This window comes from Fringilla coelebs (genome assembly GCF_963513975.1).
Source record: "Fringilla coelebs genome assembly, chromosome: 1".
In the NCBI taxonomy this organism is placed as follows: domain Eukaryota; kingdom Metazoa; phylum Chordata; class Aves; order Passeriformes; family Fringillidae; genus Fringilla; species Fringilla coelebs.
The window spans coordinates 100,829,061-100,850,115 of record NC_140028.1 but is presented as its reverse complement, the minus strand read 5'-3'; the positions used below and the strand labels follow the sequence as shown (position 1 = coordinate 100,850,115).

Genomic DNA, 21,055 nt, shown 5'->3' with positions numbered 1-21,055 from the left:
CAGCTGGGCTTGGATCAGTTCTGACATACATATATTGTTTAAGGTATTCAGAAACAAAGGGACAAAAGCTCCTAAAAGTAGCCAAACTCTCTCTCAAAAAAAAATTTTCCCTAAGTTTCCTTTAGTTTTAGACAAAGGCTTTCACAGGAGGAAGTTGGTACCATGCTCACATGTGCTGTGAAGAGTGAGATATTATCTTTTTAATTAACTCAGCCTAAAGTAATGCAGTTTTAAGTAATCTGCTCCAATCCTGAATTCCTCAAATTAGGAAGCATCAGAGCTAAATAAATATGGGAAAGACACTTGTCCTTCATGCTACAGAATCCTAAAATAATACACCACTACAGTCCCCTCCTGCAAACCATACTGGACCTCCCTGGATGCATACAAGGTATGTTGCCCTTATCTGGCAGGAATCACTTCTGAGGTAAGGTGCTAACCAGAAGCAAAGGACAGACTTATCTGTGCTGTGCTTCTCTCTGAAAATTTAGTGAGTGCCTACCCAGTGCTGTGCTGCTGCTGTTCTTTCTTTTCCTGCTTTCTTGGCACATGTAGGAGAGGATAAAAGCCTAATGGGTGCGAGTGTCAGCACAATATAAATTGCTGCAAGGAAAAACTTGATGCATGGCTTTGGATCTGAAAGAAGAATGTCCACCATTGTTTGTGATTATGGATCACATCACAATCTAATAGCAATTTTTATTTAATCAATAATTTCCATGCTGAACAGACAGCCCTGTTACAGAGAATCGACAAGCAAGTACTGATAGCGACAAGGCTTGTTATTAATCTTTACCCTGCCAACATTTCAACCAAACTACTGTAAAAAAAGCACCACCAAGATGGATTTAGAAGTAGGTCTTTCTTTTTTTTTCCCTGTATCTTTTCTTTCTTTTTTCCTCTTTCTCTCTCTCTTTCTTTATCCCTCTCTTCCTTTTGCTTTTCTTGTCTTTTTACCTACACAGTCCCATTACCCTTCTCCCTTTTCAGGTATGCAATGTTTCATACACTTTATATTCTAAGTTTATTTGAAAAACCTGGGGCTTGAATTGCACAAAAAGGCAATTCATATTAAGCAATTTCACAAATCAGTGGGACCTAGCCCAGTGCTGAGTGTTAGCCATTATAGGCTAATAAATCATACTTTCTCTTTGAGATGTCAATCGCCAAAGTGCTTTGTAAAAATGTTGGCATCTGTAATTCAGCGAAGCCTTTTCATCTTGAAATAAGATGCTCCAGACTGATAACAAGAATAATCCTCTCTTGATCAAAAAAAAAATCTGCATTTTACCAATTAAAGCTGCTGCCAGAAGCCAAACGGAGCAGCACTGAGACTCCACTGTAGTTTATCTCTGCTAAACACAAGGAGGGATACAGTTGGAGCTTTGTTTCATTTTCAGCTTGACTACTTTATCTCACAGAGAACTGCAGCATCTCAGCCCTGTGATACACATAAGAATGGGATATGCAGACCTCATACCTACAGTGCAAGCCACCAGAGGACCCGCTCCTGACAAAACCACCACCCATTCATTTTACAGATTAGGTACTCAACATCTTGAAGAAAAGTCATGCTTACACTAAAGTTTAAGCACAGGATAACACTGGATTTGTTTCCCCACGATAAAAGGCTCATCTGCTTTTCATTTTTCTTTTTCTTTCTATTAAGAGGTTACACAAACAATAGAGACTGCAAAAATGAATCCATACAGCCCAGCCCTTTCAAAACCAAATGCAGAAACTTCTCTCATGTCTGTATTAAGTTGCCTGTCTCTGCCTCCTTTTGTACATGCTGATCTGCCACTCCTGTCTCAGAAAATGCAGATGAGCCAGCACTCAGATTTCTATTCTTCCCAGGATTGGTTTACTATAGGTAGATTTTTTTGGTAGAATATGGGTGAGAAAAGCAGTGCAGAGACATAACACACCAAACACATCAAGGTAGATCTCCCACTGGTTCATCCTAATAACACAGGCTCTGTGACATCAAATCATTTAACAGAAGCAAGGCATGAAAAAGCTGAATAGAAAGAACAGCTCTGTCCAGGTGAATCTGCTTTGTCCTGGCCATTTTGTCAGGACTGAAAGGTACCTGAAGTCCATGCATAAGCCCAGCCCTCCCTGCAGCTCTGAGGCAACAAAATTAAGGCAGGGAGGGACTTTCCTTTTCTCTCTTCTCCATGTTATGCCAACAAGAGTCAGGAGGTGAAGAGTCAATTCAGTTTGCTGCTTTACTCTCGCCTATGAGTTTGTCACTCAGTCACCATGGGCTGCCCTGGAACTTGGCTGGCAGCTTCTAATCCTACATTTATCCCCAAAACTGGAAGTCACCTGTAAAATATCAGTAACTTGGAAGCGTTTGCCAGCTGAACTGTCAGGCAAACACTTCAAGTAAGTACGTATATCCACAATCCACCGAAATAATGCTGTGTGATTAAAAGCACAGACCAAAATCAAGCCCTGCACAGCCCCTCCACCCAAGGGCCCACTCACTATGGGTAGAGTGGGTAGAGTAAATTCCCAGGGAACAGGGGGAGCACTGTTTGTCCCTACCTACAACAGTGAAAAAGAAGTGTTATTTAAAGGACATATCAGAGTTTAGCAACCTCTTTCAGGGATACCAATTCAAAGACAATGACTTTGGCAACTCATAAAGCCATAGCAGCAGCAGGCTAACAACAAGTTTTCTTAATGCTGTGAAAGAAATGCTAATTACAGAGGAATTAAAATTAAAAAATGATTACATTTCTCTCTCTAAATCCCCTCTTAATACTTCACAGATTAGGGTGGATTTATTTTGTTGTAAACCTTTCTCTATCAAAAAAGAAATCCCCATGTTATTTTTTTCCACCTTCTTCTCTGTGATTCATCAAAAGCCAGACTCCAGGCAGGGAGACTGCTGATGCACTTGTGCAGTGGAGTGCTTAAGAGGACCTGAGCCAAAGCACAGCTGGCCTTTGGGTCAAGCCCACAGTGAGTAAGATCCCTTCACAAGGCAGCACCGTGACTTTTCACACTGCTGGGAGGCAAAGGGCATCGCGGTGACTGACGCAGAACAAGGATGTGCTGAGAAGCACAAGCAGGGGCCGTGCCAGAGCCTGGGGGCTACTGAGGCTCCAGAGCAGCAGTGAGCTCTGTCTATGGTTACTTAACCTTAAAACCCAACAGCACTTACATGCACACCTCTGATGGGGGGTTAAATACTTGCTTAATTTAAACAAGACTGTGTTAGATACCCAGACAGAAACCAGGAGAGAATGAACATGCTCTCAAAGGCACAGATCTGCTTACCAGCTTTGCTATGCCATCTAATAAATTGCTGGCCTATAAACAATTCAACAATTCTGGCACAGTTCAAAAGAATCTGCTCAGCAGCTTATAATCCAACACAGTAAGGTGGTGTCCTAATTAGAAATCAGCCTTTAAACAGGTAATGAGGAAGAGATTTCAAAATCTAAAAACTTCTGTACAGATGTCTCTTATGATTATTCCATATAATCTCTTCTTCTATTCCTTTGTACCCTCACAACTACAAAGATCAAATATATTGAGAGGATGGACAAACTGAAAAAAGCCCTCCCATGGCACTTGCTTGCCCCTGAAATAACTCCCTGCCTTCTCCAAGCTGTCCCAACTTTCAGCCCAAGCCTTGGGCTTGTCTCACTTGAAGAACGGATTTCTTCTGTCCACAGCACTCCTTCTCCAAGTATGAGTTAGGGTTCAGACCCCAGTGAGTAAAAAATAAAATAAGATGAAATAGAATAAAACCACCAACAGAACTCCCTTTGCTGTTGCACGCAAAACATTCTCCTTTTGTCAGGAAAAAATTATTACTATAATGGATTTCATGTTCTTATCTAGTCTTTACTCTTTTCAATTTAAAGGAAACATTCCTGAACCTGTCAGGGCAGTAGCTGTCACTGCCACGCGCAATGAGCCTGTGAATGGGCTGAGGCTTCTCTGTGTTACTGCGCTAGAGCCAAATAAAACTGCACTGAAAAAACACTGAAAATTGCCTCTGCAAAGAAGAATTAAATATTAAGTAAATCCCTGAATATCTTTTGAGAAGTATGCAAACTGGGATGTGTAATCACACCCCTTTGGGATTGTAAGGGACTTGCTTCACAAAGCTGGGACTTCACCTGCCCCACAACCAGGCTGCAAGCCAGGACCCAGAGAAAAGAGACCACTAATGCATGAAGGATAATCTGTTTGCTGGCCCAGATGTGGGCAATTGCCTCCCTTTAGGTGCAGATGGCTACTCACACAGCTGCACCCAGCACCTGGGCAGCTTTGGGGTCCTTTACTTACAGGGCAGTTTCTCCTCCTGGAAGTGGTGGGCAACGTGCAACTCTCAGGGTCACTTACAGGTCTGCTGCACTGTAGCTGAGAGGGAACTGCTTTAATCTGGTTTACCCTCCTATTGCAGCTGGATCTTTGTTTAGAATCTTTGTTTAGAGAAGAGTGGTGAAGCTCTCTCCCGTCCTCACCTCCAGCTCTCCTGCAGGAGAGGAACTGAGAAAGAAGCCACAGTGCAAAGCCAGCACAGTAACAGAGAAAGTGAGACTTTCAAATCTATTGACTTTCAGTGTCCTTATTTCTGGGCATCCAAAATCACCCACTGTAAAGAGGGCTAGTCCTTCAGAGTGGTGTGTTCCCTACCTCCTGATGTTCAGTGTTTTGAGGTGCACAGGATTGATTAAGGCACCTCACAGATGCTGTAAAACCTAAGCAGAGATTGGATGTGGGCACAGTTTGGGGTTTATGTAGGTCTCCATGGATTGCTGGCCAAATTCTGTTGGTTAGGGTTGAACCCACTGTTTTCTGTAGGAACAGAGAGCACGAACATTAAGAAATTCCAGCCTCAGAATCGCATGTAAGGGTTATTCTGGGTACCCTCAGCGCACTGGGAACATGTGGGGTACCTGAAAAACACAAGAAGCTGCCCTCTGGTGCAATAAGGGAACCATGTGCAGAAGTACAATCCCCAGGGATTGCCAGGGGAGTGCTCCAAGTCAGCTAGGCTTTGCAAACAGGCAGGAAGACCTCAGCAAATGGAATCCCGAATATAAGCCATTGCTGGTAGTTCAGGGCTTTTTGATCTCATCTAATCAAATGTAGCAACAATGAAAGAATTTTATTGCTGTAAAATTCAGGAGAAAACACTAACAAAAAAAATAGCTCTACAGTTCTTCAAGCATGTTTTTGAATAAAAAATAATTATCATCAAGGCTACGCAGCAAGGGGGATGAGAAATAGGCAGCACTGTGTTTTTCTGATTGCCATTGTATTAATATTTAACAATAAATGCAGTCATTTCCTTGAAGGATAATTTTCTTAAGTAAACTTTTATCTTTAGCATCTAACCCTTTTGCAATATTTTATTCTTAACTGATTTCTGGGAGAAAAAAAGGGACAAACTGCAACAAAAAGCAGATTTATAAATATATACAATATCTTATTAGCTTCTAGGCACTCACATATTTAAAACAAACTTGAGCTCAGCTAAGCCCAATTATAATATCTCGCTGGGCAGAGAAATTAATTAAACAGCTGAATGATAAAGACCCCAGCAGCAAACGGAGGCTTTAAAATAAATAAGATCGTTCTTTTAATTTTTTGTAGCAAAGAAAAAAGGGAAAGAAAGAAACCTCTAATAGACATTTCAAACATTAATGTAACCAGCCTTTTCAGGAGTGCAGTGCACTGTAAATAAGACTACCTGGTGGGAGAATGCAGTGGCAGCTCTAACGTAGCTCGCCAACTTTGTGCCTTGCTAATGTGCAACACACGCGCCCCTTTGCATCAACTTCAAATAACCCTGGGATCTCAGCAGTGCAGCTCAGCAACAACCAGAACAAGGGCAGAACTTGTCAGGATTTAAAAGCTTTCAGCAAAACCCTTCAATTGCAGCCGGTACCCTATTCCATAGAAGGATATCAATTATAGATAGTGACTTGCTTTAGCAGTGCAGTCGGTACTGTCAGACGCTAGATAGACAACCATGAAGAATCATGAATCTTTCTATTAACTGCAAGAGAAGGAGGGGGGGGAGGAAGGATGGATAGGTGTTATAAATAAGGCAGAGCATCTGATGGTTTAACACCTTGCCTTTTGGTGCATGCATCATGAAAATTTAACCATGCTGAATTTTAAGTGGCTCGTATCACTTGAAAATAACAGCAACCGTGCCAAAATTTCACTGTCAGACCCTTCTGGGTGGGTCAATAACGATTCTTTTAGGTATTAGCTTTTCAGTTATTTATTCATAGCAGCTCAGGTTCTGTTCATAAATTCAGTCAGAAAACATTGGGACCGAAGAACACTTTCAGTGGCACCTACCTTTTACTAATAACTGCAGGACTTTGCTACAGAAATGCAGAAAATGATATCAAATGCTGACTACTGAAATTGCACAACATTGTAATTTCTGCTGTAAAGCTATACCACACACATATTTAGGCACAGATTTTATTTGCCTTTACCATTTCATACATGCTACGTCACACATCACTTTGTAATGCTGATTTCAACCACAGTTGATTTCAAAGTAAATTATGTCTCAAAGTTCCCCAAGAAATAACAAAGCTATCCATATACGGCAGAAAAATCAGAATATACTCGAACTCATATTTATCTTTTTCAAAACACATGCATATGTGGTTGTGTATACATTGTATACATAGTGGGAGTAATGCCATCTATACCATGAACTGTGTGCAGTGTGTATTCTGGAAAAGCTTTTCGAAGCTCTACTCAACCTGGTATGACTAGAATTCATATAGAGTTACCTAATTCTTCAGGAAACAAAACAAACAGCTAGAAACGTACTTCCATCTCTTCCCTTAACACCGCAGTTGCTCTAAAATTTCAGTGCATAGGGAAGCAAGGCTTGGATAACATTCTGTCCTGTGCCATTGGACATTCTGGGTCTGATCTCTTGCTATTACACATGGTTACAACTGTACAGAAAGATGGCAGATGTAGTCTGGATAAAGGTAATAAAGGCAATTTAAGCCTTTATTACCTTTATCTATGCCAGTTGCCCCTGCCTTGGTGATTACTACCCCACAGCAGAATCAACAAATCTGGATGGTTATCTACACTTTTGACATCCTGTCCAACATCTTACTTCCAAACCTTCAAGCTTTTCCAGTGGGTTAGGGATCACCAGAAGAGCAGCAGCATGTGCAGCCAGAAGAGGCATGGTGGCAGAACTCTGCCACCAGATCACATAGTCCCTGACAGCACAAACAGCCCGATGGGGGTGGCCCCAGAGCTGCAGGGTGAAAGACCCAGGCCCGTGACAGGTCCGCTCCTCCTGCCGTGCTTGATCAGTGTCTGGCATCATGAGGCTTCTGGTTGGTGAGGCCCCTAGCAGCTCCCAGAGTGTCAGGGCTGGGAGCCAAGAGTGTGCATGGGCCCTGAGACACACACCGTGCCTGTGCCTGAGCCTGTCCCTGGCTCGGGCACACACATGCACATGCCACACACACAGCACTCAGAACTGTGCTGACACTGATTGAAGTGCAGCTACAGCAATTTATATCTACTTGGATTTACCTACAGTATTTGGATAGGAGGCATACATGAGCCACACCACTTTTTCAACTCAGATTTTCAAGGACCTAATGCTCAGGGATGGAACACTTTCTGCCGGAGTGACACACCTAAGCAAAACCAGGACTGCCCTTGACGAAGCCCTGCTGAGACCAGACTTCATATCCCTAGCTGCTGCAGATGTACATCAGAGGGCTGTGGCAATCAAGGGCAGACAAAATGTGCAAAAGGCAGACTGGGGTGAGTGGCCAGGCTTTCAAACAGAGTTGGATGTCTAAAGCCCTTTGCAATTCTGGGCAGACATAACTCGCTCAAGTTCCCCCAGCGGGGCTCTGCCGGAGCAGCAAAAGAAATCACAAACCGTGGCCCCATCACCGAATCCCGCTGACTCTTACAGCATGATTTGTGCTACTTAAATGTGATGGTTGCCATGATGAATTTATTGTCTTCAGGGTATAGAGTCAAGTCTTGCACCTTGTAATCTAAACACCATCATAACACACCTGACTCCTGAGCCCTGCCAAAAAGAGTTCTGTGTCATAGAAAAACTTTTTATATTCCTCTTCTATGTCTAGAGAAACTCGTTTCAGATGTTGCCATTGTTCAGAAGCATAAAAAACCCACTTTTTTCTGTCCTGCTGTTGACCATTACAATGCAGGCAGATTTGCTATAAAAATCCCACCAAAACCAACAAATTAACTTTAAAATTACACTCCAGAAGAACTAAACTACCACCCTGTCAATTTAATTGACTTTAAAATACAAAACACAAGCTATTAGCTAACATGCTCAGAGGACTTTCAATAAATTTTAGACCTGGAACATTAAAAAATAGTTTTTCTTTTTTTATTGCCAAGGGTATCTTTATTCTGAATTTCTCTTTTATTTCATATATTTCTGTGCATATTATTTATCATCATCACTGGGATAATTTCTGAACACTGAAAGGTTTTCCAGGCCTCATAAAGCTTCAATCTTACAATTGTTAGCAGATATAAAGACTGTGCCTATGTAGAGCCCCATATGATGTCATTTGGTCTGTTTGCAGATTCAATTCAAAGACCAACATTTGATCTTTTAATTTAAATGTGTCAAAACACTTGCAGAAGCCATTAGTATGGCCTTTCTTTCCCAAAAGGTACTGTGACACCAAAACAGTTTCTCCTCACATTTCAATTTTGCCTACTCAAATGTTAGGGAATTATGTGTGCCAAATGTCTCAAAGAATTCTTGGAAAAATGTCACATTTTTCATATTATTTTAGTTGTTGATAGTCTTTCATTTATCATGATTGTTGCTACTGCTGCTGCTACTACTTAATAATAAGCTGAAAATACATCTTGATGAGTAACTGCAACACCAAGAGGTTCTCACACTCCAGCAAGTGAAAGCTGACATTGCTTTACTAAATTCAGCTTTAGTAAAGGATAAGCTTACCATTTGGCATAGTGTTTGGAAATATATGGTGGGGTTGTTTTCATTTATTTTGGGTGAAAAAGTGGATTTTTCAACTAGTTATTTCAGAAGTACTAGCCACATTCTCTAAAAGATTTTGCATGATCTCCAGTAAAGTATTAAACAGTTTTCTAAACTAAATACAATTCTGTCACACTGCTCATTTGCTGAGGGTGTTCCTCTCTATTCTGTACTAGGAATTCCTTTTTTTTCCAGAGTATTCAACATGTTCTATGATGCCAGTAAAAAAGAGAGGTGCTGCTAGTTAAGGCGGTCAGAACTACAAGGGTTTGCACTTGTCAGGTTGTAGTCTGAATTTTGATTGCTCACTTTCTATCTTACAATACTACAAAACAGTACAAATTGTTTATTTGGGAGAGGTGGCAGAGAGGAATAAAAAACAAGGGAGAAAGAATTAATATTTGGTGTAGCACAGAAAAGATTCTACAGTTTGCATTTGCTAAAATGACTGAAGTAACTCAGTCCCCATGTATTTAGCCAAATAATCCCTTTCAGTTTATACACAACAGTAAATTGATAGCAAAACCTCTCTTAGGGAAGGGAAGAAATTCCCCTCACCCATTTCTACTGTTACAGCCCCTTTGGGGAGAAAAAAATCAAACTTGGCTAAAGGTTAATAATCATTCATGTCCAGCTTACTATTACTCAATAACTATCAAAGTCTCTAACTCAAAATAGCGTTTGCTGGCTTACAGGATCAGAGCCATTACAATCTCTGTGGAAGACTTTATTGAATTTTACACTAAGCTTTAGCTGACTGAACAGGTCAAGCACTGTGGCTTCGAGTTTTCTTTATTCTCAGAAACTCATAAACCCCTCTCCAGTTTGCAGCTCTGTTAGCTAAGAAACTTGACTCAGCATAGGGTCAGAGAAGCTGACCCCATGAAAAAGGTCAGGTAGTTTTAAAACCTAGTTCCTGAATACCATTAACTTACATGCACTAGCTGTTCCTGTGTGTCAAACTCCCGGGAACAGCCTTCCCAGTGGCAGTTTGTCTCATAGACCACTTCAGGCTCCTGTTTGCTTTCATCTTTGTCCCCTTCCTCTTTTACCAAGGTCATTCCTTCTGGCTGTTCCTGGAGAGAGGAAAAAAACAGGGGTGAGAAGAAGAGAGAGGAAATTCTGAAACTGAGGAGGAAGAAAAGTGAATTACTTCAGCATTAAAAGAAAGATGATGGGGTGTGTGTCTGTGTGTGGAGGAGGCAGGGGAGGGAGGATTATTTTACTCTCACTTCACTGTGCTATTCCATTCTACAAAACACAGGAGCCCAAAACTGGCCTGATAAGCCAGAAGCCATTTGCAAACTATACATGTAAAATATATTCTCTGTTCCCTTTACATTTCAATTAAAAATAAATCATAATGGCCCAGCTTCCCTCACACTTTATTTAAGCAGCTTGTTATTTGTGCACCTGGCTTTCATGATGCAGTGGCACCACTAATGTGAAAGGCACTATTCAACATAGTCGAATTAATTGGAATTTGATTTTAGTACTAGGGTTGGACAGAAATTGGATCACCAGTAATCCAGTGTGTTTCCATTGTTGGAACAGTAACAACCTTTCCAAGAGCAGACTGGTAATTTTTGAGTTACTTGTTAGTCTGTTCTTGCCCTTAATATGTGCATAAAAGGGGTGAGCAGGGGGTGAAAGTATTTAATTTTGGGGTTAGATTTCCCATCTCCAGTTCATCAGGGTGCCTCATTCTCCCCAGCTTGTTATTTGCTGAGGGTAAGAGTCAGATGTTAGTGCAAACATTTGGTTCAGATTATGCACTCCTGCTATTTTTCCATTCCAAACCTGCTGAAGGATTTAGGCAGACCTCTGCTTTGTTTTCATGGATTCACTCACAAGACTGAGGCTCTGATTCTCATCTCCCCTGAGTCACTGTAAATCAAGAGTCACTCTACTAAAACCAGTGGCATTAACTGGTACAGAAAGTACAACAAACGAGACTGCAGCCTGACACAGGGGCCTCAGTGCAGTACAGCGCTAAGACCCAGGAAAAGTCCAGGTGGCCTTAAGTATTTTTGCTGAACAAAAAACACGTCCTTAATAAAGACCTGAATGTCCCTTGTTCACTTTTCTGCGGCACACAGAGCGCTGAGCATGCTCTGACTGCTCAGAGGTGCCCCTCCATCCTCTCCCTCCTCTCTGCCCTCATCCTGCCACAGACCCTGCACCCCAGGAGCTGCTCCCATTTAACCCAGGCTCCTGCCAGCGGAGGCTGCCCGTGTGTGCAGCACACGAAGTGCAAGGGGCCTGAAAACGTGTGTGTCACAGGAAAGGTGCGTTTTCACTGCAGCAGCAAGAGGGAAGGCTCATGACGGGATCTGGCTGCCATACCTGCATGCTTCCTGCTCCCGGGCTGGGGAGGTCCTCGTCAGGCTTGATCTTGGAGCGCTTGTTGTGCATGGGGTCTCCAGTGCTGCTCACTGCAGATTCACTTGTGGGTTTATTCTGCTGCAGGCAGGTGGGGATTTTTTTCCCGCAGAAGAAGACAAAATTAGACTGTGATAAATATGTGGCTCCAAACAAAAATATGCAGCATCTGCTCAGCAACTTTGTATGGGGAAGCTGCACTGTTAATTATATTGGATATGCAATAACATTGTTCTTCAATTACAAAGCATTAACTCATGGAAGAGCTGCATTGCTCAGCCTTGGAGCAGAGCAGGGAGGGAGTGGGAAGGGGAGCATTTGATGCAATTCCTTGCTACAAACGAATGCTAGCTTTGTCAGAGCGTTGAGAGGTAGGAAGAACTTGATTTTCCACATAATGACAACTTTGGAAAGGCAATTTTGAAAAGGAAAATCCCTGCATGCTCAAAGAAACACAAGAGAAACATTTATCTTTTCACACTTGAAGGAAAGTTTTGCATTTAATATCTTTGCACAAGATCTCAGCTTCTTCACTATGTTTCCCATTATAATGGGTGGATAGGAAGAAGGACTGAATGCTAGTATGAGACTCAGCCAAAAAATCCTAGATGAAGTCCTGGATTCTCACAAGTTAATAGCAAAACAGTTGACGTAAACAGGCCAGAATCTTGTTTTTCTCTTGTTCTGCGTGACTGAACACCATTATCTACACCTGCAAATGGATCTTGTAGGAATCCAGAGATCTTTTAGAGATATCTGAACTTGCAGGGACCCCACAAAAAATCAATATGTTTTCTACAGCAGTATGTTCTTCCTCTACATTTGTAAAAGCTAGCCAGCAGATAAACAGTTTCCAGACTGATAAATAACCTACCTCAGGTCATCTAGAAACAAACAGCACTAGTTAATAACAGGCAAATCACAAACCATGATAAACTCCACATTAGGGGCCTGATTCACTGCTGCTCATTCCCAGCTTTCGAGAATACACCTTATTGAAATGATTAATTCAAGCTCAGTAAGCCTAATTTGGCACAAATCAGAGGAAAAAACCTTCAATCCTCTTTGCTGTCTTTGAGTTTCTTTCTTGCTCATAGAATTACTTGCTTCGGGTCACTCACAGCTGTACAAGGAGGGCAGAATATGACCCATTATATCCTAGGGTCAGCCTGATTTGAAGGTGAAGCTGCTAACCTTTAAAACATTGCTGCTTTGATGTGTTTTGCCCCTTTTCTTACTCCCCACTCTACTAGCTTCCTGTGTAAGATCCAGGAGAGGCAGTACGGAACGAGAAGCTGCTGCAGTAGACTGGAATATTTATGAGGACTAAAAAGCACACTGCCAATCAGAAACTGCACCAATTGCACTCCTGTGATTCACAATAAAGTGACTGCAAACACTGTAAGAAGCTACAAGAAAACTGTTATCAAAGGGTCTCAGTGACAGTGGTGATTAATTGCCATCGAGACAATGCCATTTCTTTAATTTTTAAATTAATGGAAGTAAAGGTTTCTTTTGCTGTCTCTCACCTGTGTGGACTCAGAAGGTCCAGAGCTGACCTGGACAGGGTTCAGGACACTGGGGATGCCAGGGATAGGTCTCTGGGTAGGAAAAGTTGGAGCAGGATGGATGAGTGGAGGGCTGTGTCCAAAGGCTGAACCTAGGGTTTGCTGACGACTTATAATTTGCTGATGCATTTGCTGGAGGGATACTGGTGTAGGAGGGTATGTGAAACTCAGAGCAGGGCTGAATTTGGGAGAAAAAGGAAGGAAGAGGGAGGAAAAAAGATGAGGATCATTATGGTAAGGAACTTTACAGATTAAAACTTTAATATATATTTGATACCTTTAAACTACTTGAAGCCAGATTTCCCCCTCCCCCTCATATCCTTCTTCATGCCCCAAAGAATGATAAATCCTGATTTTAAGTCCAGAGTTGCCCTGGATTTACGAGTGAATACAAAAATGGTACCATAACAAAACATAACATTTTTTCCTAACCTCTACCAGGAAACCACAGAAAGTGGGCTGAAATAAAATTCAGAAAAACTGAAATAAAAGGCAGGCAGTTCAATAACAGCTATTTATTGCAATAACAAACTTTATATAAAGAAAAAGAATGGGGGCCTACATGCTTTATAGTACTTTTATTGATAATGCAGTTCCCCTATGTTCGTGTGTATGAAGCAGTTCCTTTTATCTTGGCTCATGCTACGCTTTTTCATATGTCTCTAGATCTTATTACAAGAGGAGAGAAAATCAATTGGTTAAATGTGTTCTGAACACCATGCTTGTCATATCACTCATTTGTTTGCAAAGATGGAAAGCTCAGTTCATCCAGAATGTCACCTAAAGAATTTCCATCAGTGCCGTTTGGTTACAGAAACTGATGGATTAACCTTTCCCCTCTGAAATTGGTGATCAATGACTTCCAATGTAGAAATATTCCAATGGGAAAGCACTTCTCCTTCTTCCAGTTAAACAACATTAAATGTCTATTAAAGCCCATTATGTATGTTAATACCTGTCATCACTTCATTACCTCACCGTATTTCCCAGACCACAGTGACTTAGGGGGAAATTACACTGCCATCTAAGGACCTGTTTTGTGGGTAGTGCAAAAGCATTCTTTGTGTCACACTTGAGAAATAAATGGTGTGGAACTAAATCTTCACACACAGGAGTAAGAGATCCTCCTGTAAATATTTGCCAATAGCTTCCAAACATAAAGGGGGAAAAAAAAAACCAACAAGAAAAAGAATATTCATTGATTAAAAAAAAAAATACCCTGAACTACCAGAGTTCAAAAAAGCCACAGGAATATAAAACATTTTGTCTCAAAAGAGAGGGGTGTGGGCATTATACCTTCCGAGAATCAAGGCTTCTTCCAGTGTCAAATTTGTCCAAATTAACAGTCTGGAGTCTTAATTGCTGTTGCTGTTAAGTGCATTAACTGAAAATACTGTGATACAAAAAGCCAAAATAATTTCAACCATTTTAAGCAATAATTCTACAGAAATTCTGTGTTCATTAATATGACTATACATTTTGTCTGTTTGACTATAATCCATAAAAAGACAGCTTCAATGTGATTACATTACCATTATTCCTGGTGAGAACTCTGCATTACAACAGTTTGCCCATTTAGGATGGAATATCATTAAGAATACCCTGGGAGAATTTCACTGGTCTTTGAGGAACTCTCTTTTCATTCTGCATTGTATTCTTTCTAATAAAGGGAGGCAGAAATGTAGTGAAAACAGTAATTGTTCACAGCAAGAGTTAGGGAGAAATCAGTAATAATATTCAGTTATTGAAGCTCTGTAGTCCCTGCTAGTGTTCCTGTAAGCAACCATGAATGATTACAGCACGACTTAGCTAAGGTAGCCACTATGGATGATTAATAGGACATTAATCAAAAGATGCATATCAGGCTTAGAATTTGTTCACAAGCTTTCTTCTAATAGCTGATTTCATGTTCACTGAGCTCTATGCCAGTTTGTTCAATTTATTCTTCAGTGTACAAGCCATTCATCAAAGAACATAATGATTTAACACCCCTTTTCCTTTTTAGTGAACAAACATTGCTAAGTGTAACTACTCCGGTCTGTTCATTAAAACCCACACAATTACGCTGCCACAGATGAGGAGGAAAACAAAGCCTCTTTACTATACCCTGGTGTTTTTTGCTTCCACACATACTCTGTGAGCTCACCTCATACACTCAAACACTAGACGGCACCATCCTGAAGATGCTGCGAAATTCACCAAGATCAACAAACACGACACACAGACGGTTTAGATGAGGGATTTTATTTCTCTGTGAATGGTTAAATCCTATGACCCTTTCACCCTTCAGATGAGTCATTTTAAAAGAAAAAATAAGTGGACAGATTTCATTGGCAGTTCCAAGCACACAGCAGCCTCTGGAAATACAGGCTGAGTTTTGGTTTTTTTTTTTTTTTTACTTTTCTTTCCATTTGACCATGCACAACAATACCTATCTTTGCAAGTCCAGGTTCAAAACTTTTGTAATGTCTTTCTGACCCTACATGGTAAAAAGACAATTGTATGACTCAAGCAGTGCAGTGCTTAAACACAAGTATACTGGCTATTCTCCTCCCTACACAAATTAAAATGGCCTCCACCAAAAGGATAGATTTTACCTCCTTGAGATGTCCTTGTTATCTACATCTGTCTTTACACTGTACAAGCAATATCCAGAAAGAGAATGCTAAGCCAGGCATTGACAAAATTGTAAAGTACAGCAGAGGAGACAGACATAATCTTAGCAAGAAGTTCTTACTGGAAAACACTGACACGAGCAGCAGATGCATTAAGACACAGCTGGACAGATGTGCTAGGGGAAGGAGGAATCCTTTTTTCTTTAGTATCTTTCTTTTACCCTGTGCTCATCAGCAACAGTTGAGTCTAAGGGACTAGGATTTTCCTATGGAGCCTGAAAACCTGCACTTCATTCCCTCTACCTCCAAACTTCAAACATCTCAGAATGAAATGAAAAGGTGATTGTGAAGGAACAGAGGAATAGCCAGCACAGCCAAGGGGAGTAACTCAGAAATGGAGACAATGGTTCAGCCATCAGGGTGACTTCTTAAATAGCTCAGGTATCTGCCCTCAAATAACAATTCTCTCCAGCTGTTTCTGGAGAGCTCCTCATAAGACAAGTTGACCTGGCTGGGTTTAATGTCACTCACATGCAAGATGTTGTCACTGGGCAGCCTGGAGGATTTTTCTGATTTGAACAGATCAGAAGGTTCTGAAGAGAACAGAAGGTGGTAGGTCTTTCTCTGCCTTTCAGAAACCATACAATAAAGTTAATGCTGAGGGCCAAAAAGAAGAAAAAGAAATCAAAGCCTTCAACACTGCTGGCATGGTGTGCTCTTCTGGGAAGGGAAGGCCTGGATTCCTGCCCTCCTTCCCAAAGTTTTTCACTGCACTTTGTTCAGCAACTCCTGAATACAGGACAGATGGGGAATGTCTGTAGTGCAGAGCCCCATGTGATCCCTCTGCCTGGACCAGCAGCCCTATGTCCTCCTGCTGGCCCTACCAAGCTCACACTGCCTCCCAGCCAGGGGCCAGCAGCAGCAGGAACGGTGGACAGTGGCACCAGCTGCCCTCGTCCAGTTGTTCCAACCATGTCCGCTTACAAATGTGCAGCAGTGTGACTCAGGAACCACCTAAAATTCATGCCCAAAAGCAGTAAACAAGACCTGAAAGTAGTAATTTTGAGACTCTACTAAACTACTAAAACCAACCACCAGTTTTTCAAAAGCAATGAGTAGTTCCAGAGGCCTCCTTTTGAGTCATGTTTCATTTTAAGACAGTTTTAAGAGGCTGCATTTCCGAAAAGGAGAGCTCAAGGTTCCAAAATCCAGATGCCAGAAGAACACGAGACTCCTGCCCCAATTGTTCATGTTTTCCAGAACACCAGCCACTTCAAAAAAATCTTGGATTCACAGAAATGTAAATGAAGTATGAATCTTTTCCTTCAATCTACCTACTGAGATATGAACATTTACACCACTGGAGGGAATTTCATTTGTATTTCTGTTACAGACTTTTAAACAAAATAGAAAAGAAGATGAAAGCATATATGGCCCCTAAAAATTACATGCCAGTTGTCTTTTCAGTTGTTGAGTTTTATGAGGAATAAGGGTTAGAAGAAACATGCAATATTTCTGCTTAAGCATTCAATAACTCATATACACTGACAGAAAAGTCCATCAGTGATATGATTTATTTTATCATACTGTGGGCTTCTCTGTCAGTCTGTCTGTCTGTCTCTCTTCTCCTCATCTGCAAAACCTCAAAGCCCTTTCACTGGAGGTAATGCAGGGCAGTGGACTACATTGCAATTACATGAGCACATCAAATTTTAAAGAACAGACTTCAAGAAGAAAAACAGACGTTATAATCAAAACCAAACTTTGTGGCTACTTTGTGGCTGTCCTGCTAACAAGGTCGTCCAGTTTCTGGTCACAGCTGCGGAATTTACCGCAAAACATCTGTGAATTAAAGTCAGAAAAAATCCTTCTTTTCTATACATTGCATAGGTGTGTCTAAGAAGGCAAAAATGCTGAGGAGATCCCAATTTTTTGAATACTGCAAGGATTGTCTCATTGTATCACGGTAATTTTCTTCCCAAAAACTCTGAAGGCACCCTCTTTGGGTTATAAGATGCAAAGTTCTGCAAGATCTGATGCATGGAAATCTTGCACAAGTATCTGAGTGCTTTTCCCTTTCTGGTTCTGCCTCTGCAAGGTTTTAGGGCAAGAGCTTTCCAAGCATGTTAATGAGGGAGCATTTAATGAAAGACGTAGTGGAACAACTTGAAAGTGAGTAATAAAAAAAAAAGCATTTGTAGACTTTTAGAATAGCTGCATAGACATAGCCAGCAGGTTCATTTGTGACTAGACAAATCCAAAGCTAACAGGTCCATACTGAAATACTGAAGGGAACAAGCAAGAGTGTATACTTTGGGGTTGCTAACCTGACGAAAATTGATGCTGGGAGAGCACTAAGAGAACAAAAGTGACCAAGCAGGGGTGTTCACGTGCTTCCTGAATAGAATCCCCTGTTTGCACCATGAGAGACACACTAACTGAGTAACACCTCTAGTTTGACCCAGTGGGGTTTTCCTGATGTTTTTAGGTTTTTTTCTTAATTTTTAAGCTTCAGAAAGATAAATTTGTTTCTTTGGGGGATCTTTATTTATTCATATAGAACCACATTATTTTTATCATATTAAAAGTTTGTTTCCTATCCTCTATCTTAAAATATTTCCTGTGGCAACTGAAGATCCAAAACTTTGTTATTCTACACAACGCTCATTATCTGCCTTCCCCTTCCTCTCTTTTCTTTTTTAAATAGTTGAAATTATTTCTATACCTTCTTCCTGTCCAATCTGGGAAAAACAGGTAAACTCTATTTCAACTCATCCATATAATTTTTCAGGCCTTTGATCTTTTTCTTTGCTTGTTCTTGTCGTACCCCACCTGCCCAACACTTTTGGAATAAAACAGTGCAGAACAGGACAGGAACGTGGGGCACAGTGAGACACACTGTGTCCATCCAGGTCTTGGGGCAGGAGAGACCTTCAGGCCTTTTGGCCTTTGAAGGGTCTTTGATGTCTGGGTGGTCCATCCACAATCCTTACATTCGCTTCATGAGGGAGGGTGCAACCAGCACTGCAAGGGGACATGCAAGCCCTTCCTGACTTGTGGAAAAGCCTTGGTGCTCCCTGTTTGCCCTACAGCCTCCATCACTTGTTTTTACCATCAGGGACCTACACTAGACAGACCAAATTATACAAATCCCTCAAAAAAGCACCCCTGTTCAAGAAAGGGCTAAGTAATTCGTAGGTGGACTGCCTTCATGTTCAATAAAGCTGATCATCACAAAATAGGGTAACACCTAGTTAACTTTAAAATGCACTTCTGTTTGGAGCAATTTACCTACAATATATGTAATACTCATGCTCAAGTAGGTACAGATGTCATCACTTTGTCTCATTATCACTTAAGAGTTGCATGAAGCCTGTGGACAAGGCAAACCAAGAAATCAGGGTTAGTAAGAAACTACTAATGTTGGAAGAATATTTGGATTCACTGAATTCAATTATGTTTTTATCCTTTACTTAGACCAGGCCAGGATTTCACCTTTAGTTTTTCATTTACATTTTCAAAGTCCTTATAAATTGTTCAAGAAAGTTGGTAAGAGGCAAACAAGAACGTTTACAGAACCTTTGGATGGACCCAAGTGCTGTTCAGGAAAGCACCCTAATACCTCTTAAATACTTCTGAAGAGGGACTGACTTCAGCAAGTCCTTAAGTGCTGTCCTAGAGCCTGGGTCTTACAGACACAGTAATCTCAACTGAGGTATGTCATAATACAAGTCACAAGTTAACAGTGATCAAATACTGCTTTTCCAATGCTCAGATGCTTTTTAAAAAATAAAACCTAATATAAGAAACAGCTTCATCCATCCCATGATAAACTGCCATGTAGGAGCCGCTGTTCACACCCAGGACATCTGTAAGCATGGCTGGGAGCTGAGCCATGGGTGCTGAGAGGATCTGCATAAGCTGACTTCATGCATAGAAGCTGATATAGATCTTTTGATGGAACAATGCATATGTATAAGATGCAGCCAGGAACACTGCATACTCAGATGTGAAAAGCTGTGGATGGTCAGCAGAACACTCATAGTTAGACCTCAGCAGAAGTGTAGAAGAAAACAAGCCAGAGAGTTCTCCTTAGACAAGGATGCAGAAGATAAGAAGCAACCAGTAACAACATGTAAGAAAACCATCTCCTGTTGTTTGAGTTGGCAGAAACAGGAATTATGTATGTTCCTTGTAAACACACAGGAGTGAGTGAAAAGAAGTTTCCAACTCTGCCCTCTACTCTTTCTCATGGTAACAACCTGCAAGAGCGAATGTTGACAAATTGCTCAGGACACACGAGTGACAAATCACTTGGCAACCTTGCAGCCCTGAAGAGATTTGTGAAACTCTTACTGTTTCAAGTGTCTTAGACGCAAAAGAAAAACCAAACAGCATTACAGAAGGAGAGACTTAATAATGCACTTCTGTTTAGAGCAATTTACCCATAATATATCTAATACTTTTTCTAATAAAAAATTGTTCTTTAAATTCTGTTCCTCTCCCTGATTTTTTTAACTGACAGCACTGCACTTTGAGTAGGCAATGCAGGAAAGTCATCATTAGTTTTTATGGCTTGCTACTCAAGTACAGGGGAAAACAATACCAAACTTTGACTACGAAACCAAACCTAGCATGATCTTGAATGCAGGTATGAGACTTGAAATCCTTTGAAAAAATATTTCAAAAATGACTAGTTTTCAAACATCCCTCCGCATTTGTAATGTTGACATATTGCATTAAAAATCACTAACTTAGAGACAAGTCATCTAAATGAATTGGTAAAAATATCCTGCATCTAATAAAGTAGAGCATGTATTTTACTAAGTGTTCCAGTTTTCATCAGATAATAACCATCATTGTACAATCGTATTTAATTCACATACAACATTGCCCTTTTTTTTTTTTTTTTTTTTTTTTTTACTTTTCTATTGCCAGTTTAAAATTAACAGAGTATGTGGTTTGTACTTTCTCTTCAGCTTGCCTTATTATCTATTCTGTTTTATCTGCTAGGCTAGGTGAAATTTTTCTTCATGGATACATTGCCATATCCAGAGTAAAATGGCATAGTTTCACTGAGAGCAACGGGGCCACACTGATTAACCTTACGTGCTCAGACAGCACTGTCAGCTTTGTCCTTCTCACTGGATTATTCCTGCAAAGGAATTCTTAGTAACCTAACTGGACTTTGTATTAATGGTACCTTGCATAATTTATCTGTGCTCCCTCCATGGAAGTTCATGCCACTTCTAGCAAACATAATTTTGAATTAAATTCATGGCTAAGCACTTTCAGGCTTCTAAAACTGGTATAATTTATTACATTCAAAGTGCTAATTAATACTTGCTTTTAGGGTCTGAAAATGAAGTAATGAAGCGCTAAACTCCAGCACACCTATATTGGCTTGAGAACTTTCCTGGAACTAATATTGCTCTGGGTTCAATGGATGAGTT

General features: G+C 40.8%; 1 protein-coding gene across 2 annotated transcripts in view; it reads right to left on the bottom strand.

Annotated features, from left to right (window-relative positions):
- Positions 1-21,055, bottom strand: part of GLI3 (GLI family zinc finger 3) — a gene marked incomplete at both ends in the record, with an annotated part of 186,634 nt that overhangs the window by 25,791 nt on the left and 139,788 nt on the right. The window contains 3 exons of one of the 2 annotated variants that reach the window (XM_084208535.1): positions 9,973-10,113; positions 11,384-11,500; positions 12,949-13,165. In XM_084208535.1, the coding sequence (XP_084064661.1) occupies positions 9,973-10,113; positions 11,384-11,500; positions 12,949-13,165 (475 nt within the window). The remainder of the gene's footprint in view (positions 1-9,972; positions 10,114-11,383; positions 11,501-12,948; positions 13,166-21,055) is intronic. The other variant, XM_084208536.1, reaches the window with a different exon arrangement.